This window comes from Phalacrocorax aristotelis, chromosome W (assembly GCF_949628215.1).
Source record: "Phalacrocorax aristotelis chromosome W, bGulAri2.1, whole genome shotgun sequence".
Taxonomy (NCBI): Eukaryota; Metazoa; Chordata; class Aves; order Suliformes; family Phalacrocoracidae; genus Phalacrocorax; species Phalacrocorax aristotelis.
Window position 1 is genome coordinate 5,596,865 of NC_134310.1, and position 15,869 is coordinate 5,612,733.

Consider the following 15,869-nt stretch of genomic DNA (forward strand, 5'->3'; position numbering starts at 1 on the left):
CAGGGTGGTTACCAGGAATGTGCAGAAGAGCACTGGCTCCAGGCTTCTCACTTGAAAAGCTACAGGTCCTAACTTTTGTGACAACTTTTGCTGTAGGCATGTAGCACTCTGCATCCCTGTCACGCTTGAATCTTACCAAACTGCCGACTAATTGCACAGTTAATGCAGCAATATCTGACATCCTGCCAAGTTGCATCTTGAGATGTCTCCCCTAGCTCTGTCCTTAGTCAGCCCAGGGCTAACAAATGCTTGTTTTGCTGCTTCTTCCCCAGCTCTCTGTTCCTGTTTCCACAGCAAAATAAAAACCTTACGCAAGTCAAAGAACACAAGAAACAAGACAATGGGCTTTGTCATGAATCAGATGGCAAGTTCTTTTGGGCAGAGTCTGCCAGTGAGCCTGAAGCAGTGCCTGGCTTGGGAATCCAGTTTGTAGAGAACTTTGGTTTGGGGGTTTTCACTGGAAAATGCCATAGTGATTCTAAGAATAGGAATTAACTGGCAAGGGAGGAAAAAGCAGACACTGCACTGAAGAACAAATATGCTGAAGTCCCTGCTGTGCCTGACTAAGGCTGAGAAGTAATCCTGGATTTGGTGCACAATATTGGAGTGTCCAGATACCAACTCAGGTCTAGACTAGGGAAGCCACTACAGATTCAAGATAATGCATAATTTTTATACTACTTTAATCCCATTATGTAATGAAAATACTTCTGAGACTTGGTTTCACAGGAAGTGAGGAGAGATTTCCTGCCTAGCTGGTCAGTAGGATGGGAGTGCATGTTTTAAGGTAGCCAGCCAGAATGCTGCAGCTGAGAAACCTGGCTCATTCCTCTGGGAAAACTTTGAAGCATTTTCATATCCCTCCCAGAGCTGTGAGACTGCCAGTGTTGCTGGAGTGGGCAGTAGTGGGGAAGCTGAAGAAGTTCCCCACTATGAACACAGGCATAGTGGGACTACTCTAAAATGACTCTTATCTCAATGTCCTTTGCAAAGGATACTCCAGAGGAAAGGCGCTACGAACACTGAACACTTCTAAGGGTGAAGTATGCCTATTGCCGTTTCAGCACCTCTGTTCAGTCTCTGGCCCTGACACCTTTCTGGATGGGAACTGAAGTCCTGCCAGTCTCCTCCCACACCCCTCCATGCCCCACCCCCAAAGAGGAAAATGGATTAAGCCATCGTAAAACCCATATCTACTTCAGACAAAGTGGGGGAAATCTGGGGACTTTTCCCCCTTAAAGGTTATTAAGCAAGTTCAGACATTTTTTCAAAATATTTCTGGTTTTAAGCTGTTATTAAACTGCTTGAGCTTGCCACATTTTGAAAACTAAAAATAAAAAATTACTTATACTGCTGTCTTAACAAGCCCTGCTGCGGCTGCATTTCAGCAGGGCTTGTTAGAAGGACAGCAATCTGTCATGATCGAGTGAGAGGACATTCAGCGATTCCCACTATTAGCCCCGCTTCTGCAGGGTGCATCTTTCCTTCAAGCGTTCCAGTCCTTGGCCAGCAAAAAGCCTGTGCAGTGGGAATCTGAACCAGAAGCATCTGTAGCAGGAAAAAAATGCATGACAGAAAGGATAGTTCTCATCCACTTCTAACCTGCAACTCTGAAGCCAGTCAAACACTATCGGCAATGAAATAAGTAGGATGGTTATTAAAAGTAATTGGCTGTTTGGGAATTAAGGGAGGTGACTCAAAATCCTTGTCCTTCATAAATCAAGGAGCCTCTCAAATATCTTCACACCCTTGCAAGAAAGATTTGTGATGCCACACTAATGTTCCTAGGACATGTTGAATGAAGGATCCCAACTTTGCCCTCTGCTTTTCACCAGTTTTGCTAAGACTTTCATTCACTGGAGGAAATTAAGCTGTACTCATGCTGTTACACTCTTGTTTTTCCTTTCAGCTGCAGTTGAATTCACCATGGCATCAGAGAAGACCACAAAAAAAGATCAGCTAAAAGCTGAGGAACAGCAGCAAGCGGTAGGTGCCAGGACAGCTAGCACTCTAACATGCAACAGTTCAACTACCCGCTGCCAGGTATGCTGGTAAACTAACTTCTGTCAGCACCTCAAACCCAGGCTGGGAGTAGCACAAAGATTAACTATATGAAGCTGTGGCTAAATATAAACTCAGTTAATATAGACACTAACTTTTTTTTGCTCAAGAGAAAACCTCAGGGCTGGCTCAAGTAGTGCAAGTAGTTCTGAAACATGAGCTGTTATAGGTCCTATTTCCACATCTGGGTTTGGTGCTGAAACCCAGTGTGACTCAGAATTGATGAGCCCAGAGCTTAAACTTTTCATTCTGGCTTGTCACTTGCTAGCGGTGTTTGAATGAGTCCATTCAACTCTGAATTTAAGAAGGATGAGGAGACGGACTGGATGTCCCTTTAGGGCCTTTCTGGATAGACACATGGCTTGTATTCACTCACCAGCTTGAGGCTGGGCCTCTAATGTCACTTATTTCTCTTGGGTTTTAGAGCGCTGTTAATCGGGTAACCAGCCTGCCCTTGCTCAACTCTGCATTCAACCTGGTCTCATCTGCCTACAACTATACCAAGGAGACGCACCCTTGCCTCAGTGGTGTCTGCAATGTGGCTGAGACTGTAGCTGCTGTCGCAGTGGGCAGTGTGGTTGGTGGAGCACAACCCATCCTGAACCAACTTGAGCCACAAAGTAAGTGAAGAGGCTGGAGTGACCCTTTCTACACAGAGGAATAGGTGGGGAGGGGAGCTTCATGTGCCTGTTGGTGATATCCATCTCCTATATCACTTTGTTCTAGTTAATTGTAGCACTGAGGCTTCCACTCAGCAGTTCCCAGCTGCTCAGTGAACCCCCTGAGTTCCACAGACATGAAACTGTTGCTAACAGAAATGAAGTTTGGCTTCTTGTCTGTGGTTTCTTTAAGTCACTAAGCAAAAACTCCTGGCTTTTCCTCTATTGCTCCAAGTTATGAGCTTCCCAACTGGCAGTAGCAGTGTCCATCTCAGATCTAGCTCAGTCTGTCTCATCCCAACACTTTTTAACCCTTTAAACCAATCCCCCCACCCACCAGGGGCAAGTATTACACTCCAACTGGAGCAATGTGCTGCCAATAGCTAGAAAGCTGGGAAGGCAAGACTATTTGAACCTGCCAAATTGTAGGGGTTGTTCACTTTTTAATGATACCACCCCAGAATAGTGATTTTTTTTTTTTTTTTGCTTGCTTTGGCCATTGTAGGTTCAAAAACCCCTCTCCAAATTGATTAATAAACTGGTACCTCTTGTCTTGTCTAGTTGCCCTTGTAAATGAATATGCCTGTAAAGGACTGGATCAACTGGAGGAGACCTTGCCTTTTCTTCAACAGCCAGCAGATAAGGTAAAGTAAAGGCTTTTCCTGGGGAACCCAGGACTTGATCTCTTGCTTGATGGAACTGTTATGGGTACAGAAGACACTGGAGAAACGAACTTCAGCAGCACTGCCTTGTCAGGTCAGTCTCTGGTATGGGCTAGAGGAGGCACGGCTAGCTGATGTAAGCTGGAGAGATGCCTTCAGCAGGTGGAAGTGAACCATGTAAATATAGGTGTACTGACTTCCCCAGCTCTTCCACAAGACTGCAAGCACAATTTAGCCATATGAGAAAGCTTCTTCAGGGAGGGAAAACCTATTTCAGAAAAAAAAGTATCTTTCTCTACCTCTCCCTGTTGTAGGTCATCTCAGACACCAAGCAGCTGGTTTCCACCAAAGTGACATCTGCTATGGATGCTGCCTGTGAGGCAAAAGAAGCAATGGCTGATAAAGTGACTGAAGCTGTGGACCTCACTAAAAATGTTGTTGGGGACAGTGTCAAGCTGACTAGGTCAATGGTCACTTCTGCTGTCAACAGTGCTGTGGAGGCTGCTCACGGTGCCAAGGACCTTGTGACTAACAAGGTGACAGAGGCAGTGGACCTCAGTAAACACATGGTGGAGGACAGCATTGGACTGACCAAGTCTGCAGTTGCTTCTACTATTACTGCTGCTGTAGGGGCTGCCCAGGGTGCAAAGGATCTTGTGACCAACACAGTGACTGAAGCGATGGACCTAACCAAAGTGGCTGTTCAGGATGGTGTTGAGGAGACCAAATCGATGGTCACTTCTACAGTCAATATGGCTCTGGACGCTGCATATGGCACCATAGCTAGCAAAATAAATGCAGCCTTGGAGCAGAGCAGAGAGGCTATCCAGGAGGGTGTGGAGATGACTAATTCAGTGGTGACCAACAGCATAAGCAAAGCCAAGGCAGTGAGCCAAGCTGTGGAAGGTGGTGTGGAATCTGTCCTGGGTATATCAGAAGATCTGGTGGACCACTACCTCCCGATAACAGAGGAGGAACTAGGTGAGAAAAAGCTTAGCTGGCAGTTGTAAATGCAAATCCTTTCCCACATGACTAGAGAGCACTTGACACTGCAAGAGTCATCTTTGGAAGTAGACAGGTAGCTCTGAATTTGTCACCAGGTTGGCTGGCTGTCAACACTGACTTGCCATGTGGTATGGGACAGAATTCAAGAATATACTAGCTGGTCCTTGCCCATCAGCCTCAAGGCAAATAAACACATGGGTGCATGCTTCAACCTATCTGTCAAGTCTGCTTGTCTGAAGAGAACACACTGAGCAGGGACTAGCCTAAGTTTGATATCTGAGCAACTACAAACCTCTGCTGTTTACACACCAAACTTCAGCTTTTGTGTTTTTCAATGGGTGATCACACCTCTTCCCCCCACTTACAGCTGGGGGAGTGGAGCACAGCTGCATCTCTGTTCTTGTTTCCTCCAGGTAAACTGGCTGCTGCTGTGGAGGGATTTGGAATGGCTTCTGTGGAGGAGCAGAAACAGCAACAGAGTTACTTTGTGCATCTGGGTTCCCTCTCTAACAAAGTCCGCCACCGAGCCTACCAGCACTCCCTGAACAAACTGCAGCACATTAAGCAAAGCACCCAGGATACTCTCGCATGACTACAGAAGGCAATAAAACTGGTACAAACATGCTTTTTCCCTCTTCCTCCTGTCTGTGGTCTTCCTGCCCTACTATCCAGATGGAAGCTCTTCCTCCATCCTGCACCAGCTGCCTGTCATCTTCAATCCCTCCCTGGGAAGGAAGCACTCATGCCTCTCTGATTGTATGTGCTTGCAATACAGCTGTTCCTTTCATTTTCCTATCAGATAGAATCTATGAAACAAGAGGTTGGCCAGAAGCCTCTGGATGGGCAGGAGAAGCTCCATCAGCTGTGGGTGGACTGGTGCCTGACCCAACCCAAAGGAAACCAAGTTAAAACTGCCTCCCAAGCAGAGGTATCCCTAGAAGGGCTCTGGTGGATGGTGTTCAGCTCACCTGCTCCAGTAACTGAGCTATATCTCTTTCCCAGCAGGTAGAGTCACGGACTCTAGCTATGTTGCATATCATCACCCAGCAGCTACAACCTGTTTATGAGAATCTGAAAGCCAGCATCCAAGGCCTCCCCAGCAACATCCAAGAAGCTGTGTATCAGGCTGCTCGAAATATCCACAAGCTCTATAGTTCTTTTTCCAGTGCTATGTCTTTCCAGGACCTCTCCAGCACCACCCTGACCCAAAGCCAGGACCACATGACAGAAGCCCGAAGGTCCTTAGATGACCTGTTTGAGTATGTAACTCAGAACATCCCTCTAAACTGGCTTGTGGGTCCCTTCAGGGCAATAGCTGAAGTGTCACAGCATAACAGAAAGCAGAAGAAAAATATGGTGACTAATAATAAATCACCTGTATTGAAAAAGGCTTGGTCATCAAAGGAGGTGGCCAAGACACCCAAAGAACCAAAAGGAGCACAGAAGATCCCAGGGCAAGGGTGTGAAGTGCTAGAGAAGCTGGGAGAGAAGGCAGAGAAAGACACAGAGGTGGCACTGGCTGCAAAGGAGATAAAAACTAATGCACCAGGGGAGGATCTCTGGAAAAAATCTAGCTCTTCTGGCTAAGGCTCCCTAGCTAGAACAGCACTTTATCTTTTAATCTTGCGTGCAACTTCCAATGGTGCCAAGAGTGCCTCCTGCTCTCTCCCTGTCCCAGGCTGAGTTTACAGTAAGATGTAGTTTGCAAGGAGGCTTGACAACCAAGGTGGGGTGATTCCATATCTTGAGTTACTAATTTTTAAATCATGCTGCTGCACTAAAAGGGAGATGGGGACCTGTACTTCAGCTTTTTAAGTCAGCCCTGCTGTATGTGTGAATGACTCACTCTTGCTTACACAAGTTGTGAAAGAGAAGTGGTCTCAAATTATTTTTAATGTTGGATTTGTTTTTAATTCATTCAAACTGCAGAGACCTTGAGGGGATGATGGGCTTGACCTTTGATACTGTTTCCCTCCTCCTACAAGTTTAAAAATGTGTTGCAGAAAGGAAGTTGTCTGCCTGTTGTGCTTCTGTTCAGGCTCAGCCCTGCAGCAGACCAGGAACAGCTGCAGACAAGAGGCTGCTTCTCAAAAAGACACTTCTCTTTATGGATCAGCCAACACTTTTTCTTTCACAAACACTTAGCAAGGTGGGATTTTCTTTTAAGCATGCCAGTTTGCAGTGTGATTATCTTTCCTAGTCATCTACGTGACTTCAGGGATCATCTGTTTGTGTGCAAGTAACTCCATGCATGAAACCTTTTTGCAGCCATTAAGCAGCTGGCAAATGAGGCAGGAGTTACTCTGCCATGGTAATAGGAGATCCTATTATTAAAATAGGGGAGACAGGTGCTGGTTATTTTCCCAGCAAACAATGCTTTGTAACCATTCCTAATGTAACTTATTTTGGTAACTTATGTCCTGGCATGGTCCTTGCGCTAAGGCTGGAATAATGGCAAGCAGACTTCAGAATAAAGCGTGACCTGTGTTCAAAGAACTGTGTCTCATGTGTGCATCTAAAGCTGCAGTGTTATGTTGTCCCTTTAGCCTGAGCTGGTGAGAAGCTTGTATTTCACAAATCACTTCTCTGGGTAACTTGCATGTTCATTAATCTTCCTGGAGGAAATAAATTATTTTAGCAGGTCCTATGTTCTGCCTCAATCTTCAGTTGAAAAGTATCTTTGCTATTGGGTCCCTAAGGCTTCTGCCAGTACTTGAGGTTGAGCTGCATCTGTACCACTCCTGCTCTCCTCGCTCTCCCCTACACCCAGCATCCTTGCCTTTCTGGCCTCGCTCATACCACCGCTGACAGGTTACAGTCCCTCTCTCTAGAGGGAAAGTCGGTTCCTAGGCCGAGTCTAGCCTCAGCAGCTCGGCTTTAACACCTCCAGGCGCTCACGTGGAGACGGAGCCTGGCACCAGGGTCGGGGCTAGCGCGCTGCGGGGCTCTTCCCCTGGCGCCCCCCCCCACACACACACACACCGGAGGGAGGTGACAGCTCACTGGGGCCGGGACGCTCCCGCCACGGACACGCCCCGCTCGGCCGCCGGGCCCCGCCGCTTCCTCGTGTGCCAGCCTGGTTCCGGCGGGGGCCCGGGCCCGCCGCGCCCCGGATCGCCCCGCTTCGCCCCGGCCCAGGCACCGGGAGCAGCCGGCCTCCGCCGCACCAAGCCCGGCGGCGGGGAGCCGCGGAGCAGGACCGGCCCGGAGGTAGGCTGGCCGCTTCCCTTCCACCCGAGGCGAGCGGGGGAGGCGGCTGCCGCGGGGCCCGGCCCCGAGGGCGGCGGGGGGCGGCCGAAGCCGGGCTGAGGAGCGAGGCCTCGGGGTGACTCAGCGGGCGGAAGGGCAGCAGCGAGCGGCGGAGGTCTCGGCTGCCTCCCCTCCTGCCGTCGTTTCCACTGAATCAGAGGTTTCCATGAAAAGAGCCAGCAACTTCCTCAGCTTCAGCTCGAGCTCGTTCATTAGTCAATTACAGGATTTTTATGAGATAGGAAAAACAAAACAATTTGAAATTATAAACTTTCCCGAGTTGAGAGCTATTTTGGGCCATTTGCTGGTGCTCCCTTTAAATAGGGAACACTTTTCCACCAAGCTCAGTCAGGGCCTGCGAGCAGTGTCCCTCCTGGCTGCTCCTGGACCCTCCAGGCACCCGCTCCTCCACTCCGGACAAGTTCTGCTGTTTAATTTAATCCTGGTCAGAGGCCTTTGGTGAGTGCAAGGGTTTAGCAGAGCTCAGGGATTAGATGTGGACAGAGAGAACATCCACAATGCCATGAGGCAGCGTGATGCTGGATGCGTATGGGTTATCAACCCCTCTGACACGACCAGTTTGAAAGGGCTTCCTCTAAGCACGCTTTATTCTTTGACAGCCCGTTGCAAGGAGCCTGCAAGGCCACTGGAACCAGCTGCCTAGAGGAGACAAGACACTTGGATTTACCTAAATACTAATAAATTATTAGATTTACCTAAATACTGATAAACTATTAGTTTGGCAATTATTTTTAAAATTGTAATTAATGTGAAATGAATGCAAAGAACTTCCTCTTTGCTTAATAACAGAGTTGGAATAATGCGTGGAGCACTGGCAGACCTGCAAGCACTGACCAGATGCAAAAATACATGAGAGCTGTGAGGGAGAGCCTGGGAGCTCTCAGGCCTTGCAAGGACCCCCCAGCTCCCCACATCACTATTTCTGAACGTTGTCCTGTGTTCTTCTCACAGGTTCTTCAGGACAGAGACATCCCGGCTCCAAGATGAGCCCCTAAGCAGCGAAGAGCTATCACCTGTGCAGTACGTGAAGCACGACCAGGGCGTCACAGAGCACCGCAGAGAAACCAACCTTTGCTCCAAGTACCGTAATATGTTTTTTCTATCCATGGTGCTTCAGTCCATCATCTGGGCCACCAGTTGATGAAATGGCACAGAGCACCGAGCTCCAACCAAGTTTTGAGGATGTTTTGAATATTCTATCCCAGATCCCACAAGATAAACTCCTTAGCCTCAAATATAAACTGAAGCACTTGATATTTGGGCCCAGCAGCAAATTACTGCAAGCCATGGTCCTGCTTACTCTGGGACAAGAAGTGGATGCAAAAATTTGTTTGGAAGCCTTGCAAGATAACCAGGCAGCCCAGTATGTCCACCAGACCAAACTGGGCACTGCAGGAGTGCAGGAAGAGGGGGAGGATCTGCAGCCTCCCCAGCTGGATGCAGATGCCATGGTGCTTCTGGCAGAGATCTACTCAGTGTTGGTGAAGGAAAAACTGTGCAGTCGTGAAGCCATGGACAAAGCCTGCCAGGCTGCCACCAAAGCCTGCAACGCCAGCAAGGAAGCTCAGGGGGACACGCTCAATGGCATCCCAGCTGAGGACCAGGAAAAACACGGCTCTGCTATCAGCATGGGCCCAGGTGACAAATTTCAGGCACTGAGATCTGATGAGTGCGTAAGATTTCTCCAGACGGCCAGCCCAAACTATGTGGTGAGAAGTTCTCCAGTGCAGATCAGAGGCAACTCGGACCTTTCAGGCCCACAGACCTTGCGCTCCTCGGGGAGTCCCTCTTTCCCCAGTCACTTCGAGATCAGTGTGTCGCCAACAGTTGCTTTTCACACCGAGCCTGCTTCCCACGAGCGTGTCCCCCAGCACAGCTGGCTGTGTGAAGGGAGGACGAGCGGTGCTGGTCAGCCTGATGGGGACAGAGCAAGCCATGGCCTGCAGGAAACGAGCTGGACCAGCAGACCCAGCTCTCATCCCAGGCAGGACACAGGTGCCCAAGTCCCCCAACCAGAGAAGGTTCTGCAGGTCAGTTCATGTCATCCACCTCTCCCCATTCCTGAAACGCAGCTGCCCACGCTGGGTGCTGTGAACCAACCTGTCGAAAGTAGTGATGTTTCCAGCACAGTGGCAGCAGAATCTCATGCACCAAAAGAAAACACAGACAAAAAGCAAGATGAAAAGCAATTATCTACATGTCTCCCTGACTCAAGAGCTACAGCGAATACTGGTCCTGCCCACATGCCCATGGAGGACTCCTCTGTTCCAGCAGGCATTCCTTCTAACTCTGCATCTGCTTCCATTTCAACCAGTTCCCTTCCTCCTCCCTATTCCTCCTCCTCAACCCTTCTCCCTCCTCTTCAGGGACCCCATTCCAACTTATATCCCCCTCACCTCCACTCATCCCCCTCTCCAGCCTGGCCTCCTCTTCAAACTGTAGAACCAGTGCCCACATCAGAGCCAGATGGTGGGAAGTTCTTCACTTTTGTTGTCCTGCATGCTAGTGAAGATGAGGTTGTTGCCCATCGAGTCAAGGACCGGCTGGAGAAGATGGGGGTTCCCAATGGTGCCACACTCTGTGAGGACTTCTTCATTGCCGGACGCAGCCATCTGACTTGCTTCCAGGATGCTATGGAAAACTCTGCTTTCATCATCCTTCTGCTGACCAAGAACTTCCCATGCGACCTGTGTATGTTTCAGACAAACGCTGCTCTGATGGAGTCCATCCTGAAACCATCCAAGCGCGACTCAGTCATCCCTTTCGTGCCCAAGGAGAACCCCCTGGAGCGGAGCCAGATTCCCAGCACGCTTGGCGGGCTGATGCCCTTGGATGAGAACTCTCCTGGATTCTCCAGGACAGTGCGGAACACCTTTACCACCAGCAGGATCAATGAGAGGAAAGCCACCTGGAACCTGATGCAGAGAAGGAAACTCCAGCTGTATCAGGAACGGTATCAAACACTGCAGAACTTAGCTGCTCTGAACCTTGGCTCCCTTGCCCAGATGCCTCCATCAGCAACATGGCCGCAGCTGCTGGAGCAACCACCCCAACAGTGGTGCCCCCCTGCTTTGACTGTCCCTCCTGCCACATACCCACCTCCCCCCGCTGGCTACCCCATGCCTGCTCAGATGGGTGCCCCTCCTTTCCAACCGCTTCATTTCCCGTCAGGCCACTACAACATGACGCAAGGTCCAGGAGGCATCCCGCCCCTCATCATTCAACATGCTCGAATGGTTCAGATTGGGAACCACAACACCATGCAGGTAGAAACTGTCACACCAGGTCCACAGGACAGTGAGAAAGAAACCGGGTAGAATGCTTGATCAGAGATACAGCGGGTCAGCCAAGGCTGGAAACACTCACACTTAGTTTCAAACCCTAGATTATAGTGATTCTGCTAGGACTGGGACCATTCTTATTTCATTGTGGGTAAACGGTGCCACTTCCTTGGAGCACGGGAGAAAATTACCTTCTTTTTTGATGGACAAAAGAAGTTGCAATCTCTTGAGACTGCTTTCATAGAATCATAGAATCATAGCATGGTTTGGGTTGGAAGGGACACTTAGAGGCCATCTAATCCAACCCCCCTGCAGTGAGCAGGGACATCTTCAACTAGATCATGTTGCTCAGAGCCCTGTCCAACCTGACCTTGGATGCTTCTGGGGATGGGGCCTCCACAACCTTCTTGTACTTATTTTCAAGTGGAAAAACCCTTTTCCTGATCTTCTGAGACTATTGGGAGGTTTTATAAATAAATTATCATTAATTAATTAGTGTTTCTCTGGTTCTTTCCTGTAAAATCAGCGAAGGGGCAGTCAGGGATATCAGGAAAACTGTTGTGCATGTCTATACCTCTGGGATGGAGGGGGCTGGGAGGTGGCACACCAAGGTTCTGGTTCATAATCTGCTGCTGACCAAATCATTTGAGGGAAAATCTTCAGGGGATGCTTTTGGGAGTCACAGTGGCCTCCTGCCAAGGTGCTAAGTACCACAAGGTCCCACTGTTTTCTTCCAGCAGTCCCACATGCTTGAGGTTGCAGAGCATCCTCTCGGCCTTTTACACCGATGCCTACTTTGCACACATGGCGCGCTCCCTTGTTACAGTGCACCAGCAGCGCCATTCCCCTCAAGCCTCTTGCATCAAGACCCAGGAAGGTTCAGGAAATGAGCTTCACAGACTTCTGAGAGGCTACAAGCCTCTGGGCAGAGGCATCAAGAGATCACTTTTCCTAGTTCCCCTCTGAAACTACAGAGAGAGAAGTTTTTTTGTGAAAGACAAAATTCCCGTGTGCCCCTGGAGGCATGGCTTGAAGGAAAGTATTTTTCTATTTAAGAAAACTCTGTTAAAGAACTGAGATTACACACCAGATAGAAGGCTGAACAAGAATCTTTACAGTAAAGCTGCGTTTAGGAAAAAAGAATTACTTAATGGAGGTGGAATGAGAGGGGGGAATGCAGAGAAAGTCCAAGGAGGCAGAAGCTGAGTGTTCACTCCTCTGTTCTTACCTGGTTGTAAAAGGTCAGAGGCAGAACCAGGGCCCTGTTAGATTGGCTGTTGCATGGAGAAATGTTCCCTACGGAGATTACGCTGCCTACTTATGTTACTGCCTTTGAGGAAAAAGGTTGACGGAAAACCAAAAGCAATTAGCAGAGCATTACAGAAGGGGTGGAGACGGCCAAGAATGGGTGAGGTGTTCTGCAGGACCTGAGTGAGGCCTATAACAGGCAGATCTCTACTGAGCTTTTAATACAGGTAGAGCAAAGCCCCAGACCCCACGCTCGCTCTCCAGCGGCTTCGGCCGTGGCCGTTTGCCTGCTCTGTCAGTAGAGGTCAGCCCAAAGCCACCAGACGACTAGAAATGGGACTGCTCCCTCTGCAGACCAGAGCCCAGCCAACAGCACTGAGCTCAGAGTCAACTCGCCCTGCGCAGGCATCTCTGCAAGCTGCCAGCCAGCGCTGGGCCTTCTCCTCACCCTAGGAAGCAGCCCAAGAGCTGCCGAGTCCTCATTAACGTGGACTCTGAGGGCCAGTGTGATTGATACAGGGGAAGTGGCCCCGTTTCAGGTGTTTCTGCAGATGTGCATAAGCTCATGTCACTCTGGATAGCTGCCCCAGTACATTTCAAACTGAGAGCAGCCAGCACGGTCTGGCAGTCAAAGCACAGGACTCCTTACAGGCCATCCTGGACCTGGGACTAACCAAGCTGGGTGCTCACAGGGCCTAAATCTGCATTGTAGTCTTTGTCCAAGAACCATCCAAGCCTTACAACTAACACCTGCATAAGAACGACATTACTGAGTCCTTGGAGAAAAGACTGTTCTGCTGACATTAATCCCCTCTCAGGGAGCACTCTGGTCAGTGGTATAGACTGTCCAATTCTCACTCTCTCTGGCTCAGTCTACCTCAAACTTGCTCTGCAGCAGGCATGCCCTCCCAAACAAGTACCAGCCTACTAAATAATGCTCACTACCAAGACATGAATCCCCAGCACAGAGGAGAGGACATAATGGGAGCCTCTCCTTAGTCCTGGCTCCTCAGGGGACAGCAGGTAACAGTATGAAGGGGGACAGTCCCCTCCACCTGCCCTGTGTTGAGAGCTGCAACTGCTGCCTTTTTATTTTCAAGCAGCCTATGCCCCTCAGGAGGGGCCGGGGATATCTGCAGGATGATGCTGGGCACTGACCGAACTTCTGTGCAAACCCTGGAGCTCCTCGGCACCACCAGATGTAGGAGCTGAGAGCTGACGTGTTTCTACTCTTAAACTGCAACAGAGTAGTGTCTGTCACAGTTCTGGATTTAAATCCCACAGATTTTCCTCTTAAAAGGCCCCAGGTCCTTTCTCACAGATTTGCCTGTAGGTGGTCTCTCCGCCTCCCTCCCCCTCACCTCAAGGAGGCTTAGCTCCTCCTGAACCTCCTTGGCTGAGAACTAGCACGAGACACCAGGCTCAGACAAATCAAAACCCTCTCTGTCCTGAGCAGGACAAGAACCACATAAAAGCATTGCTATTTAAAAGCTGCCATCAGTTGTTGGCTTCCAGCTTTGAAACAGTTTGGCTTTTAACTTCGAAGGACTCAGCGACAATGGATTAACTCATTTACTCTTTATAGAGTCTGCTGGGATCCTCCAAGTGCTCAGATTCCTTCTATTTCCCTATTTTCTCTCCTCTAGGTCACCTTTGTTCTACTAGGTGTTGTGTTACTGCAATTCCTGTCACACCACAGTTATTGCTGTGCAGCCCCTCCCCTTGGGAGAAAACATATACACCACTCCCTCCTCAGCTCCCCTGCTTTCTATAAATAAGTGTCATGAAAAACTAGTCAACTGGAAGCCACTCTAGCTTGTAAACAACCTTAACAGAGTGACATCAAATTTGCTTGGACCGGAGAAAGGGAGAGGGAAAGAGACGGCAGCAGACTACAACATTGCAGGGTTGGGTTTTCTTTAAGCTTACGGTATGTGAGGGGCAAAAGGCTCAAAGGTTATTGAGAGCAACTTCTGTGCAAGAGCCATAGTCCTGTTTTACTGCAGCAGCAGGTTCACTCTTCCCACATTTTCAGGGCCTTCTTTGCTGTTGCTCACCCTGGAAATTTTCCAAGAGGGCCTTGTTTTCACCAGGAGAATGCAGGAGTGCCTGTGACCCCCTTGTTCTTCCCCATTTTCCCTGGGAACGTGGGAAATGCTGGCATGGTAGCGTTATCTTTATGCTCTAGGCCACTTTCTTTGTAAACACTGATCTTATGGCACGAGGAGGCTCCAAACATGGCCACAGAAGAGCACCAGCAACTGGCTCCAGAGAACTCCTCACCACTTTTGCATTTCTGAAGAAACCTGTATGGGAGGCTTTATTGTCAAGAGGGCCAATTACCAGCACATCTTAGGTTTTAAGAAGGAACAAAAGGCAGACATTTTGTTCATGGCAGTGTACAGAAGGGCTGTATGTGTACAGGAGGGCAGTACGCTACAGGAGGGTCTGTAGCGACCCCAGTGAAAAAAACAACTCCACTCTCTGACCACGATAATTACTCAGATAACAAAATCATCACCGAAACAGGTCCCTCCTGTTTCCACGAACATCTAACAAGTCCCTCCTAAGACCCAAGGGAATGGCAGGGAGATGTGCCAGGGGAGGGTTAGGTTGGATATTAGGAAAAGGTTCTTCCCCCCGAGGGTAGTGGAGCCCTGGAACAGGCTCCCAGGGAGGCATCACGGCACCAGCCTGGTGATATTGGACAATGGATACTGGACAAGGCCCTCATACACATGGTGTGAATTTGGGGCTGTCCTGTGCAGGGACAGGAGTTGGACTCGATGATCCTTGTGGGTCCCTTCCAGCTGATGACACTCTCTGATTCTACGCAACATTTTACTGCTCCCCACCAACTCCTCCCCACATACTGGAGCTGGCCCAGACCACACCTACAATAAACAAGGACTGTTCATTGTAATTACCCCTAAATTCATGCAGTGATTGCTCCTACCCAGTAATTACTATTAACATTTAATTGCTTGGTCCTTACTACGTAATTACAGATTATTTATGTGTTAAAAAATTTAGATCCCTTTTCTATCACACAAAGTATTCTCTTCCTTGAGGCTTTTGTACATGACTGGATCCCCCAGCTACTTGATCACAAGATCGTGGCTCCACAGTTGCTTCCCCATCCCAGCTATGGAAGAACTCCCTTATCTCTCTCCTCCCAGAAGCTCTGTGTACAGGATGGGATTGCAGTCAGAGAGCACCACAGCCAGAACGACCAGCCGCTGCCTCAGTCCTGAGGCTATCCAGTTCCTTGTACCTGTGGTGGCAGCTGCTCACCTACGTACATACCTGAAGATCACCTATAGCACAGCAGTAGTATTTCGATGGGAGAAACATGACCCACAGAACTGCAGACACCACTTAAATGTCATGCCTAGCATTTTTGAAGGAAACAGAATGCAGCAACATTGATCAAACCATCAAGAATTATTTTTGAGGATGGAGCAATCAATGAAGGGACAAACATTCAAATATTTTATCCATCTGCTCCCATCCTCCCTGGGGAAGACCAATCATTTTTTAGAAATCCAAATTCTTGTGTGGAACTAATGCCGGTACCTTTAATTCCTCCCACTGACAGCTCTGGGGCTGAAAAACATAAATGGATGACAGGCACACCGTGTCCCTCTTTCTGCTTGTGGTGCCCACACTCCCAACTGTATATA

General features: G+C 49.0%; 2 protein-coding genes across 2 annotated transcripts; both read left to right on the forward strand.

Moving 5' to 3' along the window:
- The first annotated feature begins 1,658 nt into the window (after positions 1–1,658).
- LOC142049660 (perilipin-3-like) lies at positions 1,659–7,027 on the forward strand. The gene is given in 7 exon segments (XM_075077595.1): positions 1,659–1,986; positions 2,486–2,681; positions 3,282–3,364; positions 3,697–4,363; positions 4,801–5,000; positions 5,187–5,315; positions 5,393–7,027. Coding segments are annotated over 7 exon segments (2,052 nt in total). The 5' UTR covers positions 1,659–1,791; the 3' UTR covers positions 5,975–7,027.
- A 1,594-nt stretch (positions 7,028–8,621) lies between these two features.
- Positions 8,622–11,430, forward strand: TICAM1 (TIR domain containing adaptor molecule 1). Its single transcript, XM_075077597.1, has one exon. The coding sequence runs from the start codon at positions 8,803–8,805 to the stop codon at positions 10,972–10,974; it is 2,172 nt and encodes a 723-aa protein (XP_074933698.1). The 5' UTR covers positions 8,622–8,802; the 3' UTR covers positions 10,975–11,430.
- The last annotated feature ends 4,439 nt before the right edge of the window (positions 11,431–15,869 follow it).

Coding starts and splice junctions, on each gene's coding strand:
- TICAM1 (XM_075077597.1), top strand. CDS start 8,803: ATGGCACAGAGCACCGAGCTCCAACCAAGTTTTGAGGATGTTTTGAAT.